This window comes from Oncorhynchus keta, chromosome 34 (assembly GCF_023373465.1).
Source record: "Oncorhynchus keta strain PuntledgeMale-10-30-2019 chromosome 34, Oket_V2, whole genome shotgun sequence".
Lineage (NCBI taxonomy): Eukaryota > Metazoa > Chordata > Actinopteri > Salmoniformes > Salmonidae > Oncorhynchus > Oncorhynchus keta.
The window spans coordinates 42095045-42119931 of record NC_068454.1 but is presented as its reverse complement, the minus strand read 5'-3'; the positions used below and the strand labels follow the sequence as shown (position 1 = coordinate 42119931).

At 41.8% G+C, this 24887-nt stretch overlaps 1 protein-coding gene across 3 annotated transcripts; it reads left to right on the top strand.

Annotated features, from left to right (window-relative positions):
* The first annotated feature begins 1283 nt into the window (after nt 1-1283).
* Nucleotides 1284-24273, top strand: LOC118367162 (ORM1-like protein 1). Of its 3 annotated transcripts, none has more exons than XM_035750265.2 (4): nt 1284-1747; nt 20899-21079; nt 22013-22164; nt 22472-24273. In XM_035750265.2, exons 1-4 carry the CDS (start codon nt 1713-1715, stop codon nt 22605-22607), a joined length of 504 nt encoding a protein of 167 aa, XP_035606158.1. In that variant the 5' UTR covers nt 1284-1712; the 3' UTR covers nt 22608-24273. The 3 variants fall into 3 exon arrangements, with proteins under 3 accessions (XP_035606158.1, XP_035606160.1, XP_035606159.1); XM_035750267.2 differs by lacking the exon at nt 1284-1747 and adding an exon at nt 19445-19728; XM_035750266.2 differs by lacking the exon at nt 1284-1747 and adding an exon at nt 19455-19736.
* The last annotated feature ends 614 nt before the right edge of the window (nt 24274-24887 follow it).

The following is a 24887-nucleotide window of genomic DNA, read 5'->3' as shown; positions in this document are numbered from 1 at the left end:
TTATGGACACCTGTAATATGGAGAAAGAAAATTGATGTGACATTGTTGTACAATGAGCTGTCATTCACAACTGGAGGTTCTAGTCTGGAGTGTCCGGTTAAATTGTGGTTGAGGGCATTTTTAAACTCTCTAAAATTGTTCAATGAGTGAGAAATAGATGTCATTGTTGCAATAGTTTGTGAGTGGGCAACATATACTATCATCTTAAATGGGCATGTTTCATTATTTTGCCATATTAAAATAAAGTACATTGCGCTAATTTACCTAATGTGGACAGTTTGTGATACTACCTTACACAAGCTTGCATTTTCACCCATAAAATTGAGTGGAATTACACATGCTTTTTATCTCAGATTGGTGGTTTTAGTAGAAAAGTTTATTCATTACGATGACATAAGACTGATTGCTTCAAACGGTTCAATATCTTTGGTTTTGTACGTCACGCGCCCTGGGATGTGCAGGATTTAGAACGCGGAGTTAATAAAATTGCCAGAAAATTACACAGAATATTGGGGGTGGGGTCTCTATAAAAGTCGCTGGCCACACACCAATACATGGATTTGACAGTCAATATATCACTTAAATTATCCAACAGAAAAAGTGTTTTGTTCTCTTTTCCATGGTGGCAGCCTCCCGAAATCAACATGCGACATTGCAAAATATAGATATAAGCCTTCTACAGGTCATGAGTGACGTGCATGTGCTTCACTGGCCACACTAAAGGGTGAAATACCAACCATCTATAGGTAATTTCTACCATGTATAGGTTATTTACTTACTTAACGAACCATGTAAATATTATTCCAAGTTTCAGTGTGGTCTTTGACTAGTGTTAGTTTAAACAGCGCTACACCCCAAACGTTTTACCCTGTATTCTACTGATTTCTGCGTGATATCCATGAAAGTTATTAAAGTGTTGCGTTTAAACGTACAGCTTTGGCGACCCACTTGAATCAAAAGGTAGCGAAGCTGTTCGATACAAATTGTCCTCTAACCAGTGACATCAAATTGTATTTGTCACTTGTGCCGAATACAAGTGTAGACTTCACCGTGAAATGCTTAATTACGAGCCCTTTCCCAATAATGCAGTTAAAAAGTACTAACATTAACAAATAGATAAATATGTAAAAAAATAACACAATACCTATATACAATGAGTACCGATACGAATCAGTGTACTGGGGTACGAGGTAGTTGGGGTGATTGATTGCGGTAATATACACATTCCCAGATTCCATGTATTTTTTTCCAGCTGTGTTAGTTAACAGACCGTGGAACCTCATCTCCCCTCTCCCGCAATTGATATCGATGTGTGATTGACAAATACATGTGGAGTTTCTCTTCCCATTTTGGCGAACCCCTACTCAAAATACATCTAACTGATTGTTTGCAGGTTATGTTCCCCATTCATAGACTGGTTTTGCGCCTATTCACGGTAGAATCTTCTGACCAGTTTTGTTAGGAGTCGCGATACTTGCTCTAAACATTAAAACGCATCGCTTGCGGTAGGTTACGTTTTTTGGAAACATAAGAAACGCATCTTTCATATCAGCGAGGAATAATTTTTAAAAAACGAATGGTTAAATTACTACACACCTTTATTGTGTTAGTGTTCCCACACCGCCAACATCGCTTGTTTACTGAAGACAGATGGAAGACATTGGCGGCTATATTGCGAGCAACGAACATCTGTGTAAGCGTAACATGGGAGGATGTCCAGCTTGTGGATCTGTGCAAAACTAAGACAGTAAGTTTATTTTTATTTTTTAAGAGTCCTTGTTGATACGAGAGATAAAGGGCATATCAGCATGTTTCGAAAACCGGGTTGAAAGTGATGATTGTTTACTTTTCTAAACGTTAAAACACACCGCGTCGGAATTGTAGTGGAGCCAAAATATGGGCGGATGTAACCGCTGAAAACCTTACATTGTTGTGTTAGTTTCAACAGCGCATTACCCGATTTCCCCTCTAATCGATAGTTTTATTACCACTTGTCAAAACAGGGTTTTTGGTGCTTGTTTAAAATTATTACTATTGTTACACATGTATGTGTAGATGGATAGCAAATTGTATGTTTAAGCTTTCAACATATCAGGATTTGTTTCTGCATACTGGATATTGATTTGGATACGTTACAACTGTGTTTTGTCATTGGGCTATTTATCAAAATGTCTAGTCAACAGGAAGCAGCGACGAAAAAATAATTGATGTTAAAAAACAATATTTAACTTAAGTTTTAGGAATATGAATTAAACTTAATTTCCAATTGAACATTTCTAATGGTATTTAATCAGGTAAAAACGGCCGAAGGAGTCAAAAAACTGCTTCGATGAATTTACTTGTATGATATACCAGAAATCTCCAAAACATGCCTAGGCTGAGTAGGGTTTAATTAGTTAATTAACTAACGTTACAGCTAACGTTAGTTATAACCTTACCTGCCAATCATTAACTCTTGAAACGAAGAACACATTTACAATACATTATGAATAGTGATTCACTGGTGGGCTGTGTAGTTATTAAACAATATTTATTTGAATTGACAAGGTTATTGCATTTTACATGATAGCTGTCTCCTCTGCACTTCTTCTTCGGGTTGAGTTTGATGGCGGTTGGCATCCAATATGGTGCAGTACCGCCCCCAACTGAACTATAGTATAAATGAATTACACTTTGTGATACCAAAGGGGAAAGGGAAAATTAAATATTTTTAATTACCCTACCAACTAACAATGCACACATTAAAACCCACCACCATATTCCACTACTTTAACCCGATCTGATCCTACCCCAGGCCATGATCTGAGAGGATCACACTACCACTCAACACACCCTGTACTACTACTGAAGTCAAATCTCGTACCCCCAAATACTTCTCTGCAAGCTGCCACCACAACATCTATTTTCCGTGAAGTACGTTTCCTTTCTGTGATACAGATAACCGTTGCTATGAACGCTAAGAAGACAACCTTAATGAAACATACACTGTATCACTTATTGGCTTATTCCTCTGTTCTGGCACAGATCTACTCTTCACAGAGATCCTCTCAGAATCCCTCACCCTTAATCCACCCTCCTACTTTCTTCACTGCCTCAGCATACGACATCTTCTGCACTACTCTGACCCTGGCCACCTCAATATGCCTCTCTTGCAAAGGACACCTCCGATGCCCAGCAAAATGGGCACCCCTACAGTTGACAACTTTTTCCACCAAAACTACACATTCTTCTGTCCCATGTCCTCCTGCACACTTCCCACATTTTGGAATCTCCATCCTACACACTGCTGTGACATTTCCATAAACATGACACCAATAACAGTGTATTCAGCACAAAAGCTATGACAGCATAACTCATATATATATATATATATATATATATATATATATATATGTCCTAACATTACTTTGTCAGGTAAAGACTCTCAATTAAAAATCAAAAGAACAGACTGTCACCTCTATTTCACCACGCTCCCCACCGGATCTGTGTCACACCGAACAGCGGGTGTCACAAACACCATGAATCTTCAAATTAAATTGCTCCACCTCCACACTTAACCCTACCCCATAAATCACTCCTTTCAATGGTGCCCTGTACCTAAGCTTAAAGCAAGATACAGGTCTTTCCCCAAGTTGTCGCATGGAGCACCTGCTCCCTCTGATCTGAAGAAACACAAACATACATCACAAGTCCACTTTGGGTTACCTTCACCGACTCAACGGCACCCGCCATCTTTTCCACCCAACATGAAACCACCCTTAGATCTGCCGAAAGGCCTGGTTCCACCCTCTTCAAAAATCTCACTTCCATTGGAGCAAACGTATCTTTATCATAACCATGTCCATCAATGCAAAGGCTCTGAGCTCCTCACAACACCTTCCACCCCTTCTATTTCACCTCCAGGACTCGAACTGGGGTCCGCAACATACCCTCTCCCTTGTTATTGCTAGCGTCAACAGATTCAAACCCATCCTCTACTTCCCTCAGTCTTTTGAACCTCCTCTCTCTTTTCCTCCAATCCTCCTCCCTTAACGAATTACCTGCCTCCATCTGAAAATATTCAACATTTCCAACCCGAAAACATTTTTTTTGGAGAGAGACATGCTACGCCCTGTACTCCCTTCACTTCAAACTCAAGCCCGTCTCATGCCCAACTGGTTCAATAACAATGAAAATGTGCACCTTCAACCCCTCTAGCTTGTGATTCTTGTTCTTTTGGTGGTGCATGACTCCTGTAGTTGGTTGAAGGAGTCGACTCTTGCTCGACTCCCTAAACACGTTGAAACAGATGCGTACACGCCACCTCATTATTGCAGAGTCCTACTTGGAAGACCACAGTGTGGGGGTGATGGGAGTAGTGAGGTTTATAGGGAATTATTTGATTTGATTAGAAATTCAGAGTAAGTTTAAGAGAACATAGTGACCGGGCCTCACACTCCAGTACAGTAGGTGGCGGGGTATGCACCTGTCAGTTGGTTGCAATCTGCCAATAAAAACTTAAAGAAGAAGACAGAAGACTATTTGCATTCTAGAGGACTGACAATTGCATGATGCTGCCTATTTGCTCATCAATTTAGCCTATAAAAAGCCTATTTTGTTAAATATTGTGTTGCAAAAGTCGAGGTCTGATATTTATGTAATCAAATTTAGAATAAGGCTGTAACGTAACAAAATGTGGAAAAAGTAAAGGGGTCTGAATACTACCCGAATGCACTCTATCTGTATCCTTTCATCATCATCAATAGCGTCTCCCAGGTCTTCCTCACATTTTTGTTTGACATGTTTTGTGTCATCGGAAAAGGCCTCTATCAACCCTTGATACAGTTTGGAAATCAACTTTGGAGATTTGTCAGACTGCCTTAAAATAGCATCTGGCTTGTCCAATGTTTGCTGCACAGAGAATAAAGTTTTGTATCTTCAAAAATTCACCTCAGCTCTGTCACAGACTGGTGTTCCCTGGCTGCCTGACCCTGCTGAGACCCCCGTCACAATCTGATCCTCCTATGATGAGACCTGACAAAGAATTACCTTGGTGTACATTTATACATTACATTATCCAAGAATAGAATCAATGGTTCAATCATTTAAATGACCATTATTCACAGATCCCAGACTGTAGCTGTAAGCTTAAACTGCTGTCATGTAGCTGCTACTGTAGGTCTACCCATCAATTCAAGATGGAACTTTGTATCATTCACTGATATTGTTAATATACTGCAAAATTCACCTGAGCTCCATAGACTGGACTTCCCTGGCTGTCTGATCCTGCTGGGACCTCTGTCACCATCTGATCATGCTAAAACATCCCGACTGTGCACTAGAGGGCTGCATTCCCGCTGGATGCCTATGGGACCTGCGGGTCCTGACAGAGATAATTGCGGCCTGGTCAGCATTTTTCATGCTGTGGGCAGTCAAGCAGGGATGCAAATATTTTTGTTGGCCCAGATTATTTGGAAACGCTCGTCTTTCTGCTTTTTATGCGTTACCCTACCTATTGTATTAAAAGCACATCTTTTGTTGCATTATCCACACACTTCAACTTCAGTAGCCTACCTCTCCTAGTTAGGCGTGAGATTTCCAGTTCGCCTAGTATGTGGGTCTCATTGAAAATAGAGTAGGCTGCAGACATTAAATATGAAATGAACTTAAATGTGATTAGAATGTAGTTTATTACAGTGTCTGAAAATACATTTTGATCATGGAAAGAAGTGGAGGGCGCTCAACCAACGTGAGTCGAAGTGCAATCGAATAATTTATTGAAAGGGAAAAAAGACAACGCGCAACTATGGTGAGCGAGCCTTGCATCTTTTCATTTTCAATAAGTATTGATTCCCCATTTTATTATTAGGTTATATCCCATAGGCCTATGCAAAATGTAGCAATTCCTGTCATCGTTCATTCTGCTTCAAGTTCAATAGCCATACCAGAGAGATCGGGTGCGCGTGTGGTCTCAATTAAATAGAGTAGGCTATAGCCTATGCATGGGTGGAGAAGCACGGAGCAGTTATCTTTACAAGGACATTTACTTCCTAAAGGGTTTACTACATTGCCTAGAAATAGGCCTACATATTTATCACCCATATTTCTTTGTCTGAAAACCTTCCCACTCCTAAAAGGCAGGCTATACAAATAGCTCGAGAAAGTGCAAGTCTCTCCTACTCTTCTCTCCTCAAACGACATTCAGCATATTGGCTGATATAGCCCAGTAATAAAGATGGCATAATATAAGGGCCATGTGAGAATCTCTGGTCATTTGAACTATTTCGTAAGTTATTTTTTCTCATTTGATACTGCCTATTGGACGCAAAATTGCTGGGACCATGGCTGGCAAGTGAGCTGGATCACATACGCCTAAAATAGCATTGCGGGACTGTGGTTGGGTTTGGGACCATTACTTGCGTAGTACGTGTGAGTCGGACAGAAAGCCAGCAGTTGGAGTGTGGTATGAAAAGCTTCCGGAGCGGGAGGAAGAAATTGCTCCCGCACAGACCTTAACTGTTCACCGTGACAGTGAAGCCTGTAATGTTAGAGCTGTTTATTACTATGTCCGTGTGAAAAGTAGGGAATTAGCTAGGAAAACAGACAGATCAATAACGTTACATTGGCATACTGACTAATAACTCACATTGCACTGAAAAAGCGTCAGAATATCAGTCTTCAAAAGTTTGGCTGATGGTTTCATCGTTTGATTCAGTTCTATTGTGATTGAGGCAAAAATAATATCTAACATTAGCCAACTTTTGGCCGGCTCTCCCTCTCTCTCTAATGGTACATCAACTGGCGAAAGCTAGCCAAGTTAATTTTAGTCTGTTGACATGGGACAAAACAAAGGCTAAAATACATTTCCATACAAACAACTGTTTTAAGATAGCAATATGAGGTGGCTATTATTACTATCTGACAGGTAGCTAGAGGTTTGAGCTGACCTGGCTGTGGTATCTACTAGCTAGCGTATTTAGCTAATTTATTTACCTCATTTGAGATGGGATGAAACATTATGTAACATTACATGTCAGTTACAATACTAGCTCAGCACCAGAATAAACACTAGTTTAGTTTATTTGTTTAAGTTAAACAGCTGTTACCTTGCCAGCTACATCAGTCAATTGAAGAGTAGTCAGTTTATGCTCTGCTTGCTTTTACAACTAGGTGAAAGAGTGCAACACACACTATGGTCAATTCTCCTGTCCTGACCCGGCCAGCCTTCCAGAAGCTTTGCTTTCACACAGCCTGTCAGCCCGCTTTGTGGTGTCTGCGCTGTCCTAAATCCAGCCGGCTGAACACTCCAAACAGCCTACCCGACCGCTCAGTCGTCCGCATGGTCCTGAAGCACACCGTCACTGTTTTTTGTATTAACATTGCAATGATAAAACCTGGGGGGGACAAAATGCAATTTCAGAATGTAGGGGGGATATGACACTGTTCGCAGTGAAAGTTGTGTCCCCATAATATTTAAATTGATGAAGTGTGATCATAATCATTATTTTAGCGATCCATGGTGGTAGACGTGTTTCCTAAGAACAAATCAAATCAAATTTTATTTGTCACATACACATGGTTATCAGATGTTAGTGCGAGTGTAGCGAAATGCTTGTGCTTCTAGTTCCGACAATGCAGTAATAACCAACAAGTAATCTAGCTAACAATTCCAAAACTACTACCTTATAGACACAAGTGTAAGGGGATAAAGAATATGTACATAAAGATATATGAATGAGTGATGGTACAGAGCGGCATAGGCAAGATACAGTAGATGGTATTGAGTGCAGTATATACATATGAGATGAGTATGTAAACAAAGTGGCATAGTTAAAGTGGCTAGTGATACATGTATTACATAAGGATGCAGTAGATGATAGAGTACAGTATATATGTATACATAGGAGATTAATAATGTAGGGTATATAAACATTATATTAGGTAGCATTGTTTAAAGTGGCTAGTGATATAATTTACATAATTTCCCATCAATTCCCATTATTAAAGTGGCTGGAGTTGAGTCAGTGTGTTGGCAGCAGCCACTCAATGTTAGTGGTGGCTGTTTAACAGTCTGATGGCCTTGAGATAGAAGCTGTTTTTCAGTCTCGGTCCCAGCTTTGATGCACCTGTACTGACCTCACCTTCTGGATGATAGCGGGGTGAACAGGCAGTGGCTCGGTTGTTGACCTTGATGATCTTTATGGAGCGGCAGGGTAGCCTAGTGGTTAGAGCATTGGACTAGTAACCGAAAGGTTGCAAGTTCAAATCCCCGAGCTGACAAGGTACAAAATCTGTCGTTCTGCCCCTGAACAGGCAGTTAACCCACTGTTCCTAAGCCGTCATTGAAAATAAGAATTTGTTCTTAACTGACTTGCCTAGTAAAAAAGGTCAAATAAAATTTAAAAAATAAAAATGCCCCCCATCCCTGTTGATTTGAGCTGCTGAACTGTGTTTGCACTTAAGATGCGTTTGTGGATGAGAATGTGAACTTGCCATTTCCAAAAAAAAAGTTTAGTGAGGATGCCCTGCTTTGCGATCTATTGCCTAGGACAGGGCTCTTAAACTTAAGCATGTTAGCTAACGCTTCCCCTAATCTTAACCATTTTAGCTAACCCTTCTCCTAACCTTAACCCATTAACCTAACTTTTAACCCTAACGCCTAGCTAACATTAGCCAGCTAGCTAACGTTAGCGTTAGCCATCTAGCTAACGTTTGCCACAACAAATTGGAATTTGTAACATATCATACATTTTGCAAATTTGTAACATACGTCACAAATTGCCATTTGGAAATTATCATACAAAATGGAGGAAGGTAACCCACAAATGAATACATACCATACGAATCCTATCATACTAAACGGGGTGTCTCTGCTTTACGTACTTAATAATACGAAATGCTCTGAGACTATGTTGCAGCGCAACCAAGAAGAGTAGTATGTTCAGATTCTGCATCAGTTTTTTGCAGTATAGGATCTGGGAAGTCAGAAAGTGAGAATTGTATTTGCGAAACAAAGAAATGGGATAGAGGTTCTGTTTTGTTGTATCCCTGCTCATACAGGTCTTGTAATGGGAACAGAAGAGAGAAATAATGTTGTCTAGGATGAGATTAGAGCATACAGGATTTCATAAATTCTTTAAATTGACAGGGAAGCATGGTACTGGAACGTGCAATGGGTGTATGGTGGAAGAAACAGTTGAACATGTGGTATTATTATATTGTGAATTTTATGATGTATATAGGGAGAGTTTACTTGACAGGGTAAGAGAGGTGCGATGGGGTTTGGGTGGTATTTTGGAAACACGGAGGTAGATAAGAGGCTGTGACCACTGAGGTACAAAGAACCGTGACCGGCCTCACACTCCAGTACATTAGGTGGCAATGTATGCACCTTTTAGTTGGTTACGATCCGCCAATACACATTTTTTAAATAAGAAGAAGCTAGCTGCTATGTGTATTAACTATACCCCATTGAAGTTGAAATGTAAAATGGTTACAGTAAGAGTTTAGGTTAGGGTTTAGGGTTGGGATGTCCTAAGGATCCCAGATAGCATTGACTGTGAGAGAATGGCAGGTTGAGGTTTCCAGGGTCAGAAGGTATCGTATGGGTTAGTTGGTAGGTACATTTCTTCCCTTTTCCTCATCCTTTTTCCCCCTCATCTTTTTGTATCATAAAGTGCAACAAAGTCACACTTCAGAGATGCAGGCAGACACCGCGCACACAGAAAGTGTTGGCATGCATCGAGATCCTATTAAATTACTAGAGGGGCTATGTCATAAACCCGCAAAGTTTCAGAATGGAGTGAAATAGTCAACCATATTGCTCAGTGAGAAAGCCAAATCGCTCTAATTTGAATGAATGGCTGTAGTGGCATAATCCAGGAAAATAAAAGTAATGCATGTGATATGTCAGAAATTGTGTAATATAATTATTGGCAACTTAAAATATTGTCATATGTGGCATGGCTTGCAAACTATCACGAATTACAAAGGGAAACCCAGACGCGACCTGCCCAGTGACGTGAGCCTACAAGACGAGCTAAATGCCTTCTATGCTTGCTTCGAGGCAAGAAACACTGAATCGTACATTAGAGCACCAGCTGTTCCAAATGACTGCGAGGTCTTGCTCTCCGTAGAAAATGTGAGTAAAACCTTGTAGTGGAAATTACCACCAGGGACACCCGAAGTCAAATTTAAATGAATTATTATCAGCAAGCACAGTCAAACTGAGATGCAAAAAGTACCGGTCTGAAGTGAGCTCTGCTGGGGAAGTCCCGTTTGTTCTGTACGCTGTACTGTAGCGCCAGCTGTGCCACCAGAGACTCTGGGTTCGTGCCCAGGCTTTGACGCAACCGGCCGCGACCGGGAGGTCTGTGGGGCGACGCACAATTGGCCCAGCGTCGTCCGGGTTAGGGAGGGCTTGGCCGGTAGGGATATCCTTGACTCATTGCGCACCAGCGACTCCTGTGGCGGGCCGGGCGCAGTGCATGCTAACCAAGGTTGCCTGGTGCACGGTGTTTCCTCCGACACATTGGTGCGGCTGGCTTCCGGGTTGGATGCGCGCTGTGTTAAGAAGCAGTGCGGCTTGGTTGGGTTGTGTATCAGAGGACGCATGACTTTCAACCTTCGTCTCTTCCACCACTGGGTAATACTCTCATCATAATAAAGGTTATACTTCTATTAACGAGAGTGAATTCATAAAAAATATACACACAGCATGTTAAAAACACAATTAGGCAAACAAAACACACGCTGCAGATCATTTGGCAATTTGGGATCCCAAACTTCCAAATAGGGATTCCAACCACGTTGCAAGTGCCCTCTCTGGTTGTGGGGAATTCTTTTTAGCAACAGTGGCAATGTATTCGGCGAGATCAGTCATATTAGAAGAGTGATCTGGGACAAAAGTACAACATTCATCGCCAATGATTGCACGAGTGCCCCCTTGACCTGTCAAAAGATAGTCCCAGGAAAAAAAATATACCATAGAACCTGGAGGCAGGTGCCTGGGTGTGAATGATGTCAGTCAGATACCTCCTCAGATACAATCCAGGAGGTTTGTCCAGGAGGTTTGTCTCTCTTGTTTGGAATGGTTCTCATAGCTGTCACCTCAAACCCAACAGTGCAGGCAATTGATCCATTAAGATTCATAGTACATTGTTGTTCAAAGTCTTAAAAGGCATTTTTCCTGCAAATGCTATAGTAAAGTTCACCTCTTTAACCAGACACAACCCACACATCCAATAGTCCCTTTCTTTGGATATCAGGTCGGCAACCGTTTCTGCTCTAGATAAAAACAAATTGTCCTCATGGTTCTTCCACAATGACTTCTGGGCCACTCCAGGCCTGCGTTGGTCCCTTTGGCTCGGGACTTACCTCACCATTATAGAAACAAACATGCCGCCTTTGTACTTTGCCTCAGGCCACAAATACATTTGCACATAAATCATTCCATCTCATCCATAACACATTAATTGCTCCACTTATATAGTTATAAACATACTAATAACTTGCTCAAGTCAATTAGTCAGTTACAAAAAATGTGTCAGTTTCCAGCAATCCCTCATCTGGAACAATGATCACTCACATGTTTGACACCACCTAGAAACCATATTGACTTTCACAGGGAAGAGAGAGAACACATGTTATAACAGTTTCATACTAACCTTGATAAGAATGAGATTGGGGATTGAGTCATTTTAGCCCAAACTACAATCTGATGGCTCTCCTCACTGTAACACTTGTCTTTGGGAGATAGAGAGGAGGACCAAGGTGCAGTGTGGTAAGTATTCATATTCTCTTTTAATGAAAACGAATACTCGAACAAAAACAACAAACACGAGAACGCCATGAAAACAGTCCTGAACGGTGAAATATAAACACAGAACAGAAAATAAACACCCATGGAACACAGGTGGAAAAAGGCTACCTAAGTATGATTCTCAATCAGAGACAACTAACGACACCTGCCTCTGATTGAAAACTATACCAGGCCAAACTCAAAACACAACATAGTAAAACGAACATAGACAACCCACCCAACTCACGCCCTGACCATACTAAAACAAAGACATAACAAAAGAACTAAGGTCAGAACATGACAGTACCCCCAAAGGTGCGGACTGCGGCCGCAAAACCTGAACCTATATGGGAGGGTCTGGGTAGGTGTCTGTCCGCGGTGGCGGCTCTGGTGCGGGACGTGGATCCCACTCCACCATAGTCTTTCTCCGCCACTTTACCCACCTCCGTGGCCTCTTAAGAGCGGTGATCCTCGCCGCCGACCTCGGACTGGGGACCCAAGCCACGGACGGGAGATTCCGGCAGCACCGGACAGACTGGAGATTCCTGCAGCACCGGACAGGCGGGCAGCTCCTGGCTGACGGACGGCTCTGGCAGCTCCTGGCTGACGGACTGCTCTGGCAGCTCCTGGCTGACGGACTGCTCTGGCAGCTCCTGGCTGACGGACGACTCTGGCAGCCCCTGGCTGACGGACGGCTCTGGCAGCCCCTGGCTGACGGGCGGCTCTGGCAGCCCCTGGCTGACGGGCGGCTCTGGCAGCTCCTGGCTGACTGGCGGCTCCTGGCTGACGGGCGGCTCTGGCGGCTCCTGGCTGACGGGCGGCTCTGGCGGCGCTGGACAGGCGGGAGCACCTGTAGGAAGTCTGTAGCCTAAATCAATTTCGGGCATGATTGACTACCCCCCTCCTTCATGGCACATATGTTCAATGTGGATGGCCCTTGATAATGTCCGGATTTCAATCTCTCACCTGAGCCGCTATATATATATATATATATATATGAGAGAGAAAAAAAAATATCCATACAAACTGTTTACTGTATGACAAATTATTACTACTACCAATATTCTTAATACAGATCTCTGAGACAAATGTAAAAAATAAACAAAAAAACAACACACAGATCTTGGCGAGTTACAGGGTCAGGGAGTCAAAGGGCCAATCCTTAGGAAGGAATCCCGAACATCCAGCAGACCCAATCGGGTGAGATGTGTATCGAAACAAGACAACAAAACAATTACAACAATACACATAAAACGACAACAACAATACACTTCTTCCCTTTTGATACGAATCACTTCATGATTCATGCGTCCAAAAAAAACACTGCTGGGTAAATCAAAATAACAAATTAGAATTAAATAAATAAATTAGAGACAGGTATCCCTCATTCAGGGGCAGCTCGAGGGAGATCAGGCCTCACCACAGAGTCAGAACAGAGGTCAGAAGTCATTCCACCCCATTTAAGTGAGCTTTTCTTTCCCTTTACTGTACCTCAGACTCATTATTTAAAGACATTTCAAACATTTTGTGCACCAGGTTTACATTGGATTTTTCAGTACATTTATTATCAAGAAAATGTACATGTGTGCACCTAAAACTTGGAAAATAGGTAGAAAATGTCAGTTGTGTGCCATTTAATGTGCATCCTTTCTAACCTGTGAAAAACCCACTAAAACCAAAATAAATAGACCTCACACAAAAAAATCAAACAGTGTTAACACCACTAACAGATATTCATAACAGGTGGGTTGTGTGGGTGCTGGCATGTGAGTTAAAACATGGGGTAACAAAATGGCCAGACCTTACTTAGCGTGGGAGCTCCCTTAACAGCCCGATCAGGGTACTATAGTTACGTATAGTACACTGTCGTGTTTTTACTATCATTAAATTGAAGACTTAGTTTTTATCAAAGATTCCTGTAATTAGTATTACGTGATTAAACTGAATAATCATGTAACTGTAATTAACTAGGAAGTCAGGGCACCAAGGAAAGTATTCAGATTACAAAGTTATAATTTCCCAATATAACCTTTCAGATATTTTCATATCTGATCAATAGTCTTCTGATTAATGATTTATTTATTGTACCTCACGTTAGTCTCATTCCAAACGTCGTAAATTGTTGGTTATCTGCACGAACCCAGTCTACACTATGAGTCTTCCATACATCAATTGTCTTAAATCATTTATTTACTACTAACTAAGTAATTCACAGAAATGCATAAACAAACAAACATGGTAAATGTGGTTACATGAAATGATAGTAAAATGTGCCCTAGTGGGCTGAACCGCATGGCGGCTTGTTAGACAAGAGGAGGAGTGTGGGTCGTCTAAGAAGTTACTACAAAGTGATAACTATAACAATTGAAATGCTAATCCTTACACGTGAACGCTCACTCAGTCGGGAACAATTGCAATCAATATATATATTTACGCTCAGTGTGTCGTCTTGATCTCTGGTGAAAAGTTCATTTCTTTTGTAGAATTGTCTGTCTCTCTCCCTCTCTCTCTCGGTTGAGGTTAGAGGGGATTGTTCAGAGTGACATTCGTTATAGAATGGATGCTTCGGCGGTTGTCGTTCTTCGCGTTCAATGATACCGAATTCCTAGCTGCAGACTAGTAATCAATATCAAAGACTTGTTCTTATTCTGTCGGTATCGATAGTCTAAGAGTTTAACCACATGGTGTGGTTAAAAAGATTCAGCAATGGTCTACACCTTTAGCCATCTCGTAATTGAGGTCAGCTTGGTCTGGGGATAATTTCTCAAAGTTGTGTTTTATTCGGAATGGTAGAAAAGGGCTGTCCCAGGATGTCTGACCCTAACTGGGCTCAGGGGCGGTCCTCTGATTTAGTTCAAATCCAATTCCCTTTTCGAGTTTTCCTTCATTAAACAGTCCAAAATCACATTGTAAAATTGTGTAAACAGTATCATACTCACTCATTCATCTTATACAACAATTAGATGTAAACCTTATATCTGGGGCTATTATATAAACAACGTTATGGTAATGTGGCCACACTGTCTCCCATGAGCTTCCCAAGTTGTGACAAACGGACCAGTTCGTAACTGGATTCTTCACCGATCTTTTACACTTTCTCCGGAACATGAAATTTGTTCGTACCTCAAGTTCTGTGAGGTGGAAGGATTTCCTTTGTCTCCATGAAAAACTACTCTCTATAACTGTGTCCATGAGGTCTTCTCAGGAAATTACGACCTCTGAACACAGCAGCCTAGTTGAAGGAGGCGGGGAGAGGGGGATGGGCTTGCTATACCCAAAGAGGCCAACGTCAAGACAACACAGTCTCAATAACTGCTCTCCTAAGGCACCTGCCTCAGGAAGCCTTTCAAAGGGAGAGATAGAGAATCATTGGTAAACTTGTCCAAAAAAACATTGTAGCGGACATTCCATCAGTCCTGGAAGAAAGAAAATAAATATGTACTTAGTTGTTACATTTGAATCATTCCTAAAATTCTTCATCTTAATCGAGTTTTCTGCATCTTGGGCAGGAGGTCTTGAGAAAAGCATGGGAGACGAGTTAGGATCGAGGGAAAGATGAATGGAGCAAAGTACAGAGAGATCCTTGATGAAAACCTGCTCCAGAGCACTCAGGACCTCAGACTGGGGTGAAGGTTCACCTTCCAACAGTACAACGACCCTAAGTAGACAGCCAAGACAACGCAGTAATGGCTTCTGGACAAGTCTCTGAATGTCCTTGAGTGGCCCAGCTAGAACCCGGACTTGAACCCAATCTAACATCTCTGGAGAGACCTGAAAATAGCTGTGCAGCGACGCTCCCCAACCTGACAGAGCTTGAGAGGATCTGCAAAGAAGAATGAAAGAAGCTCGCCATATATAGTTGTGCCAAGCTTGTAGCGTCATACACAAGAAGACTCAAGGCTGTAATCGCTTCTGTGGGTGAGAGAGGGTCTGGTTGAAATCATCCATTGCAAAGCTGATCTGACACATCTGGATCCTCACAGGACAGTCATGACAGCATGGTTCATAGGGTTGGTTCCTGCATGTGTCTGGCACAGTCTCCTATCTTAACTTAGAACATATTCTGGGCATTCTGCCAAAAGGTCTGAGGAGGAGTTATGACCGTCTCCCCCTCATATTTCTACCCAGTACCTACAGGAACCAATGATTGTATGAAACAAGCTGTACAATTCAAGGCTGTCCCTTCAGACTAAACACTTTTCCTCCACAACCTTTAAACAGGTTCACATTCACAAGGCCGCATAACCAGATGGAATACCAGGACGCGTACTCAGATCATACGCTGACCACCATTTTCAACCTCTCCCTGACCCAGTCTGTAATACCTACATGTTTCAAGTAGACCACCATAACCCCTGTGCCCAAGAACGCCAAGGTAACTTGTCTAAATGACTATCACCCTATAGCACTCACATCTTTAGCCATGAAATGCTTTGAATGGCTGGTCATGGCTCACATCAACACCATTGTCCCAGACACACTGGACCCACTCCAATTCGCATACCGCCTCAACAGATCCACAGATGATGCAATCTCTATTGCACTCCACACTGCCCTCTCCCACCTGGACAAGAGGAATACCTATGTGAGAATAGTGTTAATCGATTACAGCTCCATGTTCAACACCATAGTGCCCTCCAAGCTCATCACTAAGCTCAGGACCCTGGGACTGAACACTTCCCTCTTCAACTGGATCCTAGACTTCCTGACTGGCCGCCCCCAGGTGGTGAGGATAGGCAACAACACTTCCCCCATGCTGATCCTCAACACGGGGGCCCTTCAAGGGTGCGTGCTTAGTCCCCTCCTGTACTCCCTGTCCACCCATGACTGCATGGCCGTTCATGACTCCAACCCCATTATTAAGTTTGCTGACAACACGACAATGGTAGGCCTGATTACCGATGACGATAAGACAGCCTATAGGGGAAAAGTTAGTGACCTGGCAGTGTGATGCCAGGACAACAACCATGCCCCCATCGACATTGACGGGGCTATAGTGGAGCGGATTGAGAGGTTCAATTCCTCAGCGTCCACATAACTAAGGAATAAACATGGTTCACACACACCTCACAGTCGTGAAGATGGCACGACAACAACTTTTCCCCCTCAGGAGGCTGAAAAGATTTGGCACGGGCCCTCAGATCCTCAAAACATTATACAGCTGCACCATTATACAGAGCATCTTGACTGGCTGCATCATCGCTTGGTATGGCAACTGCTTGACATCTTACCGCAAGGAGCTACAGAAGGTAGTGCATACGGCCCAGTACATCACTGGAGCAAAGCTCCCTGCCATCAAGGACCTCTATACAAGGTGGTGTCAGAGTAAGGCGGCTTAGGACCAACACTTTACATATGTTTTATGAGCTGAAATAAAATATCCCCGAAATTGTCCATACGCACAAAAATATTATTTACTCTCATATTTTGTACACAAATTTGTTTCCATCCCTGACAGTAAGCATTTCTCCTTTGCCAAGATAATCCATCCACCTGGCAGGTGTGGCATATCAAGAAGCTGATTAAACAGCATGATCATTACACAGGTGTACCTTGTGCTGGGGGCTAAGGCCACTCTAAAATATGCAGTTTTGTCAAACAACTCAATAACATGTATGTCTCAAGTTTTGATGGAGTGTGCACTTTGCATACTGACTGCAGGAATGTCTACCAGAGCTGTTGCCAGAGAATGTAATGTGCATTTATCTACATTAAGCTGCAGCCAATGTCGTTTTAGAGAATTTTGCAGTACGTCCAACCAACCTCACAACCAAAGACCACATGTATGGCCTCATGTGGGTGAGTGGTTTGCTGATGTCAACGTTGTGAACAGAGTGCCTCGTGGTGGTTGTAGGGTTATGGTATGGGCAGGCATAAGCTACGGACAATGATCACAACTGCATACTCACCAGACACCAGTCACCCATTGTTTGGGATGTTTGGGATTCTCTGGATCGACGTGTAAGACAGCCTGTTTCAGTTCCCACCAATATCCAGCAACTTCGGACAGCCATTGAAGAGGAGTGGGACAACGTTCCACAGGTCACAATCAACAGCCTGATCAACTCTATGCGAAGGAAATGTGTCGCGCTGCATGAGGAAAATGGTGGTCACACCAGATACTGACTGGCTTTTATGATCCCGGCCCTACCTTTTTTCTTTTTAAGGTATCTGTGACCAACAGATGCATATCTGTATTGTATTCCCAGTCATGTGACATCCATAGTTTAGGGCCTAAGGAATTTATTTAAATTGACTGATTTCCTTATATGAACTGTAACTCAGTAAAATTCTTGTGTGTTGCGTTTATATTTTTGTTCAGTATACATACAGTGCCTTCAAAAAGTATTCAGACCCCTTGAATATTTCCACATTTTGTTACGTTACAGCCTTGTTCTACAATGGATTAAATAAAACATTGCCCTCATCAATCTCCACACAATACCCCATAATGACAAAGCGAAAACAGCGGTCTACGGCACTGCATCTCAGTGCTTGAGGAATCACTACAGACCCAGGTTTGATTCCAGACTGTATCACAACCAGCCGTGATTGGCAGTCCCATAGGGCGGCGCACATTTGGCCCAGTGCCGTCATTGTAAATAAGAATTTGTTCATAACTGACTTGCCTAGTTAAATTAAGGTAAAAAAAATATATATATATATATATATATATATGACATCAGGTCCCCAAGAACAGTGGCCTCCATCATTCTTAAATGGAAGAAGTATGGAATCACCAAGACTCTTCCTCGAGCTGGCCTCCCGGTCAAATGGAGCAATCGGGGGAGAAGGGCCTTGGTCAGGGAGGTGACCAAGAACCCAGTGGTCACTCTGATAGAGGTCCAGAGTTCCTCTGTGGAGATGGGAGAACCTTCCAGAAGGACAACCATCTCTGCAGCACTCCACCAATTACGCTTTTATGGTAGAGTGGCCAGAGGGAAGCCACTCCTCAGTCAAAGGCACATAACAGCCCGCTTGAAGTTTTCCAAAAGGCACCTAAAGACTCTGACCATGAGAAACCAGATTATCTGGTCTGATGAAACCAGATTGAACTATTTGTGCAGATGTAAAACCTGTGGAAGTAGATAAGAGTGGTGGGCGCACGTGGTTGACTGACCCGTATGGTAGATGAAGTGAAGAAATTCTGTTCATCCATACTTGTTTTCTTTGATGAAGAGTCTCTCCCTTCTCATGTCAAGTTGGGCTATGTGAGATAACCTGTAAGAGACTTTGCACAAACCCCCTCGGTGCCATAAATGCAAAAGATTTGGTAATGTGTCAAGCGTATGCATATGGGAAGAGTATTGAATTGTGGTGGCGAACATGCCCTCGAATTTCTGGATTGCTTTGTTGGGTTTAGGAGACAGAGGTTGCAAGAATAAGAGCTGTCCAGTGTGTCTCCTATCTGAAGGATGTGAGAAGAGTTGAAGGAGCAAGTGGCGTTGAAGATGCAGTGGTAATTGGGGCTGCACCAGTGAAAGTTTATCCGCAATCAAGGGATCCTGATATATTACATGTGGAAAAAGGTGGACTTTAGCATTTATTGCAATGGTCATTAACTGCATAGCGCAAACAAAGAAGAAATCCTGAAATCCTCTGAGTTTACAGCAGAGGTATTGCAAGAAATCCTGTCAAAGGAGGATCCGCCCTCACATGCCCTATAGATGTGACTTGAATTGGAATGTGACTGAAGGAGTGTGATGTTTTTTTAATTATTTTTTTCTACAATAACTTTTTCAACAATATATGTTTTCCTATAGTTTACCACCCATACGGTGGCGACATGCACGACATGGTGGACCGCCATAATACCATAGAAGAAGAACTGCGCCAAAGTTAGCTAGATAGCTCACTAGTCGCTAGCGGACAGGTTCAGTCAACAGCACGTTTGATTAGGGGAGACTGGCCTTCTGCACTGCCACGTTTAAAAACAGATTCATAACAAGGTACTCCAGTAAGTATATTTACATATCTATGTGTTGACTGTTCAAGTATTTGATAACACTAGCTATTGGTATGCAAATGTTGTCACCTAACTATCTAACGTTACAGTAACTAGATATTCGTAGCTTATCACCAAAATGGCTAGCTAGGAAGTTAGCTATTCAACTGGTGTTTCAAGCATACTTTACTTACTAACATTAGCTGGAGTTTGGCTGAATCATTAATAGCTGGGACTTCTACAAATGTGAACATAATGCAAAGTAAGCTAACTAACTAGCTAGCTAGAAATATGATAAATGAATGTCAATGAATTACAAGGCATCTCACTTAGCATAGGTAACTAAGCAAGCCCAATTTTAAGAGCAGGGTTCATGTTGAATTCACCTTTTTTTTAAAGAATCACACTTATCTAGGGAAAGTTGTAGTTGACTTCTGATCACACAGGCTTGGCTCGGGAAAGTTGTTTAATGTAGACGCTGCTGTCTGCTACCTGAGGTTAGTGAGTTGCTTTTCGTGCCTTGATCTTTTCTGTCTCAAAACGAAGTTCGCAAGTGTTGCCTGGCATTGCTGCTGCACTTTTCTGAGCCTCCGTGCATTCCCTTCTTAGGACAGTTGCACGTGAATAGCTTGGTTTCCCATTATAGGCTTGAAAACGAACATGCCACACGCTTTCACGAAACGGCTGAGTTACAAGCTAACCAGCAAAGGAGTTACATAAACATGCATTACTTGCCCACAGGCGTATTTATTTTCCCAGCATTATCAAGAGCTTGAGAAATCTTAGACTGTATGACGCAACCTCGAACTTTCAATCTCATGCCAAGCAATTGGTCTGAAAAGCAACTCTTAAGACAAGTGAAGTCCAAATCGGTTACTCATGTCATGTTGTGAAAAGCTTTCTTTGATTTGCCTGTAAACAGCTGTAGGTATTGTTGTGCAAGAAAGGTGAAAGTGTACTACATAAGCAGATCATGTTCATAATATTTGCGTAATAATTTCTTGTACCTCCAGGCTATGACCTTTTTTGTGTATTGCAATGCAGCAAGTAATTATTTTATACTCCTGAAGCAAATGGCTCCCTGTTGGGGTTAATTTTGAATGACTCGTTTTTGTGTTATGTTTTTCAAAGGACTAATGCATGTTCATCAATAACATAATCCACTTGTTCACAGAAACAAAATGAATGTTGGTGTAGCCCACAGTGAGGTGAACCCCAACACTCGGGTCATGAACAGTCGAGGGATCTGGCTGACCTATGCCCTCGGTGTTGGAATGCTTCACATTGTGCTCTTGAGCATACCCTTCTTTGGTGTACCTGTGGTGTGGACTCTCACAAATGTTATACACAATTTTGTAAGTAATTTTTCTTCTCATGAATACATTTGTGTTGACCCCATTTTGAGTGCTTGTATCACCTATTATTACTTGGGACAATATCGGCATTGCAATTAAAACATGAAAAAGACCAAATGTTGGTCCTTTTTAAAAACCTGCTGTATGTAAAATATTGTGTGCAATGGCTTGGAAAATAAATGAAATGTGATTCTGGATGACACTAATGTTTGTTTCCAACATTAGGGCTGTTTTCCTAAAGAAGTTCAATCTGTTTTGTTTCCTTGCCACAATACTAACGAGTGTTGCGGTATTGTCCCAGCCCTAATTATTCTAATGTAATTTATTATGGATCCCCATTAGTTGCTGCCTTCCTGTGGTCCTGCAAAATCTAAGGAATGACCTCATGTCCACAGTGCCAGGTGTTATAAAGAAACTAAGTGAATACCCAGAACATACTAACTCCCATTGTCCCACTTATGAGAAAGTAGTTTAATTATCAGTCCTGTGTTGTGGTAATTATGACATGCTTTGGTCAGCAGTTTTCACACGCGCTCAGCTTCTTATCATAAATACAGTTCAGGTTCTATCGCAGCTATGTCTTTTAAATGTGTACATTTAAGTCATTTAGCAGATGCTCTTATCCAGAGCGATTTAGTCGTTAGTGCATACTTTTCATACTTTTTTCCCTTCTTCTCCGTACTGGTCCCCCATAACCCTGGCGCTGCAAGTGCCTTGCTCTACCAACTGAGCCACACGGGACCATGGAAGGATGAATTCTCTATTCTTGAAAGAAAAAGACACGTAACCGAAAAGACACATAGCTGTGCTGCAACATCTACCCTCAGTCCCTGGCACACCATTTGCTACTTTAAAATGTGTTCGTCTTGTCTTAGTGGACTGTCACTCACCATTGAGACTTGGACTCATTTCCTGTATGTCTGTGTCTTCCAGGGGATGTATGTCTTCATGCATGCAGTGAAAGGCACTCCGTTTGAGACCCCAGACCAAGGCAAAGCCCGGCTCCTGACACATTGGGAACAGTTGGACTACGGCGTGCAGTTCACATCATCCAGAAAATTCTTCACTATCTCCCCAATCATTTTGTACGTAGCCTTCCGTCATTTACAACAAGAGGTTAAATTTTTGTACATTTAGCTTTAGATACCCACTTAGCATCCAGTGCAAAAGTAATTGTAAACTGTATGGGGCGGTTTCCTGAACACAGATTAAGCCAAGTATTGGACTGAAAAGCACTTAAATGGAGGTCTTCCATTGAGATTGTGTTTTAGTCCCGGACTAGGCTTCATTTGTGACTGGGAAAACGGCCCTAAAAATGCTCATTGTTGACCATGTTGCTGATATCTTTTAATTGACACATTTGCTAACTTTTTTTTTTTTTTATCCCCCTAGATATTTTCTTGCCAGCTTCTACACAAAGTACGACACAACACACTTTGTCATAAACACTGCTTCCCTTTTGAGCGTGCTGATCCCCAAATTGCCACAACTACATGGAGTCCGAATCTTTGGCATCAACAAGTATTAATCTGAGTGTTAAGAGGGTCAGCGGTGTGTGACCAACTCTCAAAGGAGCTCTTGCCTCATAGCAAGATGAATAGTTAACCCTATGTACTCTGTACCACTGGAGTGTGTACTAAGCAGTTTTGTACAGTACGTGCAATTATCACTCATTGTTTAGATACGTCAGGTTAAACTAGTGGGAGAATGAGCGAGAATGCCATGTGCATTACTAACTTAAGTAAATATTTAATGTTGTATTTTTTTGATCTGCATAGACCTGGGCTGGCCCAGGGTTCAAACGTGGGCCTTTTTTTGTTCTGTTCTGTTTTTTTTGTTATTTGCCCTCACTTCACACAGTGACATGGACTGCGTTCCTTGTCACAATGTATTTTTCTGTTCTTAACCGGAAGCCTTAAAAATACCAGATGTATTTTTAAAGATTATTTCTTCATAAAAGTAGGGGCCTATGGTTCATTGTTTGACACACACTTAAGAATGACACCCTTCTAAAAATGATTACTGGGAAAAAAGTGTGGCCTTAGAACCGTTGTGTAAATTTTACACTAAATCTGAATGCGCCATTTCTGAAGTCTGTGCACGCACAAATATTGAGATTTATAAACTTGGCACGTGCCAATCATACGCATGTTTCCCCTTAGAAATCAGACCTGTCGTAAAACTGCGTGCGTGAACAAGCATTATAACTCCGCCTGAAACGCCCCATCGTTCACCTTTTATGGTGACAATAGCGCCCTTTCTTACTTTGGAAGTATTGGAATTAGGCCAAGACCATATCTGGAAATGGCGAATGTGATCAAATGTTTTTGGAGGTGTTGGAAGAATGTTTTCTTTTGCAGTGACTGTTGTAGTGACTGTTGCGGTAGCCTATCTGACTGTTTCTGGAAGACAAACATTTGCTAATTGTCGTGGACCTGTAAACAGATTTGAATTAATTCAATCATGTTTGGGGGAAAAAGTATAAAGTAAAATGCCAATCTAAATATGGTGCACTGCCCCCGAGTTCTGAAACTGACTCCTTGAAATAGAAATAAGCTAGTAGGCCTAATTAGTGGTAGCTGACACACACTTCAATGCAAAATATCAACCTGTCTGCTCACCTGTTTAAATTCAGCTGTATGTTATAAACCACGCTCCCTTTCGGATGAATAGAGCAAAAAAACGTAATTATACTCGCCTATATTAATAGGCCCAATTAAATGAGATGCGCATTGGTAATTTGTTGTATGGCTGCTTCAGGAAAATGAACTCATGGCCAGAAAAGGTGAGCAATTTAATTTGCAATAGTTGTGTATAAATGCAATGTTGGTCTCGGAATTTGACATTAGTGTTCAGACGTGTCTCACAAACGTCAACGGGAAGAGGTAAACCCTCTGCTCTTCCGTTAACCTGCACTTAAGAGCAGATCACAGCAAAATACTTATCTATTTACTACTGTGAAGTGGGTCCAATTAAATGAGAGATGGGATGAATGGTAGCCTATCCTAACTTGTATGAAACCATCAGTCAGAAAAGGTGAGGAATTTATTCTACAATGGTCATGTAATTGAGGTAAAGAATACATCTATTTCTATAATTATTTTAGATCAAATAAAGGGATTTTTGCTCCTCTCACTAATGGTAAATGATTGCATCTTATTATATTTAGCTAGGCCTACCTGTTTTTTTGTGTGTATTTAAAAAGCACAACCTTTTTTGTTATAAGAGTGTCATTATGTATTCCTGCACAAGGCCACTACTAGGCTACTTCTGCCTTCTTACAATTCAATACTGAAACCACTAGAGACTGTGCGTACGCATGGTCTAAAGCAGCAGTGGCAAACTAATTGTGCCCCGGGGTCAGCATTCGGTTTTCAACGAGTTCCAGAGGGCTACACTGAAAATGTCATATTGATCCTTGCCATCAAAATTAGCACACAAAAAAGTCCTATATTCAGTTTTTGGAATTTTCAATGCTCCCTGACTGTCTTGTGATTTATTAGTGAGATGGACAGTCAAGAAACTGTATGAATGTAGATCCATTGACTGCACAGTGATTAGTGAGCTGGACAGTCAAACTATATAAATATAGGTTCATTATAATTTAAATTTTAAAGTATATTGAGTTGTTTTTACTGGGACCACCTTTGTGAGCTGTATGTTTGACACCCCTGGTCTAAGGTTTGCGGGAGGATAAGCACATCAAGTTACATTTTTATTAATGCCAACTTGTGTGAATACTGGCACATGCATATTTTGTGTGTATGTGAAACTTGAGGCCCCTGAACAATATGAAATACTAATTTAG

Bases quoted from the DNA above. Each gene is read 5' to 3' on its own strand.
- LOC118367162 (XM_035750265.2), top strand. From the start codon at position 1,713: ATGTCCAGCTTGTGGATCTGTGCAAAACTAAGACA. The intron at 1,748-20,898 runs GTAAGTTTATTT...ACTTGTTCACAG, and splicing joins ATCTGTGCAAAACTAAGACA to AAACAAAATGAATGTTGGTG. The intron at 22,165-22,471 runs GTACGTAGCCTT...TTATCCCCCTAG, and splicing joins ACTATCTCCCCAATCATTTT to ATATTTTCTTGCCAGCTTCT.